The sequence below is a fragment of the Crocuta crocuta genome, unplaced genomic scaffold (assembly GCF_008692635.1).
Source record: "Crocuta crocuta isolate KB4526 unplaced genomic scaffold, BGI_CrCroc_1.0 scaffold30, whole genome shotgun sequence".
Taxonomy (NCBI): Eukaryota; Metazoa; Chordata; class Mammalia; order Carnivora; family Hyaenidae; genus Crocuta; species Crocuta crocuta.
In genome coordinates this window covers 10,453,241-10,460,796 of record NW_027528345.1, presented here as the reverse complement: position 1 = coordinate 10,460,796, position 7,556 = coordinate 10,453,241, and the positions used below count along the sequence as shown (strand labels likewise).

At 54.0% G+C, this 7,556-nt stretch overlaps 1 protein-coding gene across 3 annotated transcripts in view; it reads right to left on the bottom strand.

The window, feature by feature from the left end:
- The window catches only part of ASIC1 (acid sensing ion channel subunit 1), a 23,875-nt gene extending 16,958 nt beyond the window's left edge, over nucleotides 1-6,917 (bottom strand). The window contains exons 1-2 of one of the 3 annotated variants that reach the window (XM_077753353.1): nucleotides 6,556-6,917; nucleotides 5,781-5,980 (exon numbers count right to left, since the gene is read on the bottom strand). In XM_077753353.1, the coding sequence (XP_077609479.1) occupies nucleotides 5,781-5,980; nucleotides 6,556-6,917 (562 nt within the window). Of the gene's footprint in view, nucleotides 1-1,250; nucleotides 1,279-5,780; nucleotides 5,981-6,555 lie in introns of those variants that run through there. The other 2 variants (XM_077753351.1, XM_077753352.1) reach the window with 2 other exon arrangements.
- Between the last annotated feature and the right edge of the window lie 639 nt (nucleotides 6,918-7,556).

Genomic DNA, 7,556 nt, shown 5'->3' with positions numbered 1-7,556 from the left:
CTCTCTCTGACCCTCCGCTGCTCATACACACACACTCTCTCTTTCAAAAATACATAAAAATATTTATAAGATTTTTTTCCACAAGGAAGATGTCTGATCCACATGTCCAGGAAAGTCAGCACCACACATCCATTCCACATGTGGGCCAGCGTGGGCTTAGCCAGAGAGGCTCAGAGGCTGAAGGACGGGCTGCCTCCTGGCAAAGAATAATTTAGCAACCTACTTAGAGCCCCCTTTCCTCACAGGAAATTGGGGCTAGAAGCTGAGAAGTGAAGCCAGATGAAACTATGCCTAAAATAGACCTCAGGGGTCCCCACGCCCAGCCTCACCCTCTGCCAGAACAAGGCACCACTTCTCATTCTTGCTGTCTGCTTCCCAGTTTGGCCTCCCAGAATCCTCATACAAGAGTCTTGCCTGGGAGGTTCTCAGCCAGAGGGTAGAAGTTCCTGGAGGGGCCACCTCAGACCTACAGAGAGAGCAGACTGGCACCTAGGGTGCCCAGCCGAAGGCAGACAGTGACCCCTGCTGGAGAGCAGTGGGCTGTGCATCTGCTGGGGCAGGATGGCAGTGGGGGGTAGGAAGGCGGGGGGAGTCACCACACATTCTATAAAACAAGTTTTTGGGGCACCTGACTGGCTCAATCGGTTAAGCGTCTGACTCAGATCAGGTCATGATCTCACAGTTCGTGGGTTCCAGCCCCATGTCGGGCTGTGCTGACAGCTCAGATGGAACCTGTTTGGGATTTTCTGTTTCCCTCTCTCTGACCCTCCACTGCTCTCTTTCTCTCTCAAAAATAAATAAATAAACATTAAAAAAAAAAACAACCTGGAGCTTCTGAATAGATGAGCTGGGCTGGGGAGATGGAAGGACTCCACCTAGATGTCGGGGTGGGGGAAGGGGGGGTCCTCTGGTATCAGGCACATTACTCCCTGTCTCCTGAGGCTTCCTTTGTTACTGTCACCACCTTCTAGGCTCTGAGCCTCTCTGGGTACCACACTTAACTCTAAGCTCCCCGAGGGCAGGAACTGGATCTCTGGCACCCAGCACGGGGCCTGGCTATTAGAAGTGGCTCTGTAACAGGAATGAACCAAACGGAGCTACACACTTCCAACCCCAGTCTCCCTCATCATTCGCCCCAGAACTGAAATTGCCTTCCACAAAGTTGAAGCATGCTCAGAAGCAACCTCTGCCCGCAGCAGAAACGGGACCTCCTTGCAAGCCTCCCCTCTGCTTCCCACAGAGACACATACCTGGTGCGGAAGTGACTGTACCTTTGAGTTTTCCGAGGAAGGGCCGGGGCAGGAGAAAGGCCCAAAGCTTGAAGGCGCTCCCCCAACCCCTGCACTTCCGACTCTGCCCCTAGAGGCACTCAGTTACTTACACCAATTCCCTATTACTTTAGCCAACAGCCTGGAGATCAATTAACTTAGAATAGCCTCCTTGCTGGGAAAGGGGTGGAGTCAAGAATGGCTGAGGAGGAAGAAAGGAGAGGGAAAGGAGGTGAGAGAGGTAACTACCTTATCCAAAGGATGTGTGTGTGTGTGTGTGTGTGTGTGTGTGTGTGTGTGTGTGTGAGAGAGAGAGAGAGAGAGAGAGAGAGAGAGAGAAACCCCAACCAGGGTCCCCAGGATTCTTGCAACTGGCTCCACTCCCGGCTCCTCCTTCCAATCTCAGGCACTTCTGAGGGAGGGAGGGAGGGAGAGAAGGGTAAGGCTGGAAGGAACGCCCTCCTCCAAAGTTAACTTCTCTGCTCCAGGCTCTCCAGTCCCTCTGCAATCTGTGCATGTTCCCCCGTTCCCCTCCCCCTCCCCGCACAATCACACACAGACCACTGGGCCTCTGTCCCCGGGCAGGGTTGCTCAGGACCCTCCTTCTCTCTAGGTAGCAGTCTGGGAAGCTTTTCCCCTCAGACTCCATTCACTGCTAGCTGGAGGGAACAGACTCAGGTAGTGAGGTCTGAGCTGGTCTGAGCTGCTACACAGCGGGAGGGGGGTGTGGGTGTAAGGGGTGTCAATGAAAGGGCAGAGCCAAGTCAGGGATAAGGAAGCTCCCATGCTAGTCCTGGCTCTCTGGGGCCTGCACCCCGGCTCAGCTTGCTATAAGATGGCCGATCCCTCCCTTCTCCAGGTCCCAGGATCACCCACCTACACCCACTTCTTATATCTGCTTCTCACCCCTCTAGGTGATCCAGAAGAGTCCTGTCCCCCTCCAGAGCCTTAGGGGGATTTCTGTGCCCCTGGGTCCTGGTGGGGGCGGGGGGACTCCTGCAGGCCCCTCAATCCCTTATCCCCCAATTCCACCCCCACCTGAGAGAGAATACTATCTCCATAGCGCACCCACCCCCAAGATTTCCATTTTCTGCCCTCCCCTTCTTTCTCTTCCAGGGTCCAGAAATGAATTCCCCACTTTCTCTCCCCCAGGCAAAGGCTCTGGGTCTCAGCTGGAGGAGGGGGGTGGCAGAGGGCTGAGTGGGCAGCCATCTGCCAGCCCCCTCCCCTGGTGCTGTTCAGCATTCCAGCCACACAGGCGCTCCCACTGCCAGGGACAGATAAGGTGCAGCTGGAGGCTGGCACCAGCTGCGACTGTGCTCACTCCCTCCGGCCCCCACCCAGACACTGGCAGACAGCTGCGCCCCTGGTCCCCCGCCATGGAACTCCTGCCCTGCCTTGGCCTGGCTGGCCTCGAGGAGGGGTGGGAGAGAGCAGAGCCTCAGACCTTGTTGCCCTCGCAACAAAGCACCCCACCTCAAAGAAGTAGAAGAGGCTAGGGAAGAGGGGGTCCTTGAGAGTGAGCCTCTGGGTCTACCCTCTGTCCTCTGCTTCTTTAGTCCCAAAGAGTTTCCAAATCAGCTTCTCCCAGATTTAGCCCAGGTTCTCCAAATTTATCCCCACACTCCCAACCTGACTCAGCTACAGCTCGGGGATTGACCCCGTCAAACACTCTGTGACCACCAGACCATCCCCTACAGTTGAGCTGGATTCAGAAGCACATCTGGGGGGAACACTTGTCACTGCAGACCCCTGCCAGAGGAGCTGGGGTCTTTGAGGGACCAGAGTATGCCCTTCCTATGCCCTCTGAGCTGTCCTCCATGAGCAAGGTTCTCATTGTTGGATGAGCTTTGCCCTTGGAAACCTGGAGAGGAGTTCACATGTACCCATGCACACTATATTTTGCAAAAACTTTGAGCCAGGGCTTGGACTCCTAGTTAGAACCTCTGTTTCAAGGCAGCAAAAGATGCCAGGACAGTCTCTCCTAAACTCTGACCCAATAGGTGAATGCTTTCTGCCAGTGCCATGTCTATCTAGGGGCTAGATACATACCTCTTGGCCTAGCAGAGAATGGCAAGGATGGACAGGCAGATATTAACTATTAGACCAAAGCAGAAGAGAGAGAAGATGGAGCATCAGGCAAGGAGTGTCTACGTCCCTTAGTACCAGCGAGCTGGAGGAGACTGCCAGAACCCTCTTTTCTACCAGGAGATGTCATACAAGGACTCACAACCAAACTCCCATCTGTGTAGTAACTAACATTCCTATTGGCAGAAGTGGTAGAGTTCCTGACATGGAAAGGGGTGGGCAGGGAGGTCAATGAGATAGGGTAGAAGAAGGGGCTAAGAGGTTTGGGTGCAGCCAGATTCAGGGTCAGGTCTTTGACATGGGCTCAGAAACATCCAAAACCTAGTCTTCCCTGACAATCCAGCACCAAGAAGTGCCAGTGCTGGGCCTGCAGGCTACTAGTTCTTGTGTCTCCCCTGGCCCCAACCCCAAACAAGAGGAAGAACTCAGACTGTTCCAGAACTTTGTGAACTAGTCATATCTCCATCTGTCTACTTAGACGTGTTCCCTCAGATAACATGGACCAATCACATTTCAGTATCTCCATTTTCATGAACCAAACATGTCTTAGCATCACCACTTGGAATCTTTCTGGACATGAGGGACAAACGGAGCTTCAACTGAACACCTTCTATGGACTAATTATACCCCCACTATACCTTCTCAGGTTGAGCCAAATATTCTGTCCATCGTCCAACATTACAAACCATTCAAGCTAATGGGTTTTCTCTTTCTTGCTGGTCCCTTCCGCTCGTATACTGGGTATGTTACAGAGGCAGAAGGCTCTGCCTTTCACTTCTACCTTCAACTAACTTCTACTACTCATGGGTATATAGTTGGTGAGCCTGGGAACCCTTTGGTCTCAGGCCCTGGGGAATCCAGAACTTTCCTGTTTTGAGGAAGGAAAAGGGGGAAGTGGTTAATGCACCATTCTAAGCTCCCCATCCGCTTGGCTCAGCAAGGAGTAGAGTCCTGCAACCTTTGTCTGGCAGGATTGACGAAGGCACATGAAACTGGTCTGCAGAGCAGGGCTTAAGGAAATTAGGAATTCTTCTATAACCTCAGCAGGAAAAAAACAAGCATGACCATACCTCCAACATTTCTACACAAACAAACGCAGTTCATGCTCCCATAATGCTGGGAGGAAGCAAGCAAGAAGGGGAGGAAATGGGCAGGGAGAAAAGGGAATGTCTGAGAGCAGAGAATTAGGGGCAGGCATCAATAGCAAGGGGGTCTTAGGGGAGGCCGGGTTTTCAAAGAGCAATGACCAGAACTGGAAATGGACACACTGACTCCAGGATCAGCAATATTAACAAAGAGCACACTTCACTGGAACTTAATCAGACATGAGTTCTAATCCTGAATCTGTCACTAGCCAGCTATGTGAACTCGGGCAACCCACTCTACCTCTCTGTGTCTCAGTTTGTGCATCTGTAAAATAGAGATAATGGGACTGTTTATCCAGGGAATTGAAGGACAGCCTACAAAGCATTCTGAAGTTATAAGCCTCATTTTCTCATCTGGTGTTATTTTTCATACATGGCTCCAGGTCCTCTGGGCCCTTTCCAGCCCGTCTGGTTGTAACAGGAATCTATACAACTTGCCCAGGATCACCTGGCATATGAGATGCAAGTCAGTTCCCCTAATCTTCCTTGGGATGCTGGCTTTGAGGCAGCCCCATCCGTGGGGAGTGGTGTGTGTGTCTGTGGGGGCATCTCCATTTTAAGGAGGAAAGGGATGAAAAAAAAGTAAAGGGAATTTCAAGTTCAGCCATGACTGTGTACCCCAAAAATCTCTCCTTCCTCAGACCCTGGCTCTTGCTGGCAAGGGGGGAACCCAATTGGACAGTGTGTGTGTGTGTGTGTGTGTGTGTGTGTGTATGGGCAGGGGTGGCACAGAGAGAACTACCTGTCTGGCTATTTAAGAGAAAGCTTCCCTTACTTCCCAGGTTTCTCAGTGCTTCCCAAACTTAAGTCCAAATCACCTGCCAAAATGCAAATTCTGATTCGGTCTGTTGGGGAAGTGGAGTAGCTAAGTCCTGTAGTTGGTTCAGGCTCCCAGGGGATAGTCCTCACACCTCATTTCAAGTAATAAGGCTGCAGCTTACCCACCACCACGTCCAACTCTGACACCTGTGGCCCACAAAGTAAGCTTAGTGGGGTCAAAGCCATGCTAGCTCACGTGCACGTGCGTGTGTCCGCTGCCTCTGTATGTTATGCACTGTGGGCTCTCTTTCCTGCCATCATGGACACAAGGCTGATGCTCAGGCACTCACACAGAGCACATGTGCCTCTGTGCTGAACTAAGTCCCCTCCGGACAGAAGCAAGTCCCAGGGACCCAGAGCTTCCTCTCCCTGAGTAGCAAGCTCATTGAGAGGCCCGAGGCTCCTAATCTCCTCCTCCTCTGGGGGCAGGGCTGACTCTGCCCCACACCTGGGGACTCACTCACCACCTTGAAGTCTTCGGCACTGCAGACCTCCCCCCGGAAGTGGCAGGAGAGCAGCATGTCTCGAATGTCGTGCCCTGCACGGTCGTAGAACTCCCGCATGTTGAAGGGTTTGGGCTTGAAGCTGCGGAAGTTGGCCTTGTCCTGCAGTATCTCCAGCTGCTTTTCATCTGCCATCTGTGTGTCCGGTATCTCATACCTGGAGCCCAGGGGTGAGCAGCGCATGGATCAGCATGACCTTCCATTCCTGTCTCCACTGNGGGGAGGGGAGGGGGTGGGGGGGAGGGTAGCAATCAGCCCTGGAGAGCAGGGCGTGTCCAGAGGACCTGCACCCTGGGATCTGAGAAGACAGTAGGATCTGCAGTGGCCACATGGGTAAGGGAGAGGTGGGTAGAGTCATCAAGGCAGGAGCTATCTTTTATACTACAGTCTCTACCCTTTAAAGATGGAGAAGCGAGGAGAAGATCAAGATATAGTGGCAGGAGGGTGGCAAAGGTCACTCCAGAGAGGGTGCTAATGTCTCATAGCTCAGGCTGGGTTAGGGGGAGAGCTGTTTGGGACTATGCTGGGATCAGAGATTGGGTGCCCTTAACTACGTGCTCAGCAGCACCCCAATTCCTTTGCTCTGAGTGGCAGGCTTGGGGGCCTAGAGGACAGGGATGTCTGGGCTCTACAGAAGGGTCAGGGAGGCAAGTACCCTGATGGGGGTATCTAGAAGCTGGCATGCATGCAAGTCCAAGGAGCCCAGCTAGCGGATGGGTGAGAGCCGCCCACCTGTTGTTGAGCAGGGCCAGCAGCTCCCCAGCGTGGTACAGGTCATTCTTGGAGACTTGGCTAAAGCGGAACTCGTTGAGGTTGCACAGCGTGACGGCGGGGAAGGTGAGCTGGGAGGCAGCCACCTCATCGAGCTTGGTGACGTGGTGGTAGTGGAAGTAGTACTGCACTCGCTCAGTGCACACACACAGCAGCACAGCCAGTGAGCCCAGGAAGCACAGGGCCCAGAGCGCCCGCTTCAGAGAGAGCCGTTCGTAGGAGAAGATGTGGGCCAGGCCGTGCAGCGTGGAGCTGCTGGCGAAGGCCTGGATGCTCACTGGCTGGACGCCACCCACCTCTTCCTCCTCGGCCTTCAGTTCCATCCTGGCCAAGGGGATCCTAGGGAAGGGGGTGGGGAGTCTGCTATTGTCCTGAGATGAAAGTAAGTACACATGGGGGGCCCTGCATGTGTGTCATTCAGAATCCCCGTCATCAGAGATCACTGCCTCTGGGGCAGGAGACTTCCCTCTGTGTGGGAGCCCAGAGGTGGCCGCCAAGGGACACACTCATAGAAGAGGGTTCCTCCAAATTCAGGGGCTCTGGGGTCAGCTCAGGCCAAGAGAATGCTCTCCCAGGAAAGCTTCCCAAGCCAGGGGAGACCCCAGATGTAGTCACCAGAGGGTGAGAGGGAAGTCCCAGTATTTCCACAGGCAGGCACAGGAGTTCCCTCCAGATGTGGGGTCACTCTGGGACAGAAATGTCCACCCCATCCTGGAGACGAAAACTCCCCCAGATGGACAGAACCCAGGGTTAGGAGCTCCTGGCCAAGGGTGTCCCCAGGACTGGGCTTTCACCTGGCTAAGCTAAACCTGGGCTAACTCCCCGCGTCCCCACCCCCGCCGGGAGGTGGGGAGGGGCCCAGCCCGAGTCCTCACCTGCGGGCGTCTCCAGTTCTAACAACGCAAGCTATATGTGTGTCGGTTTGGGGTGGGGGGGTGGAGGGCAGCCCGAGGTGGATGCAT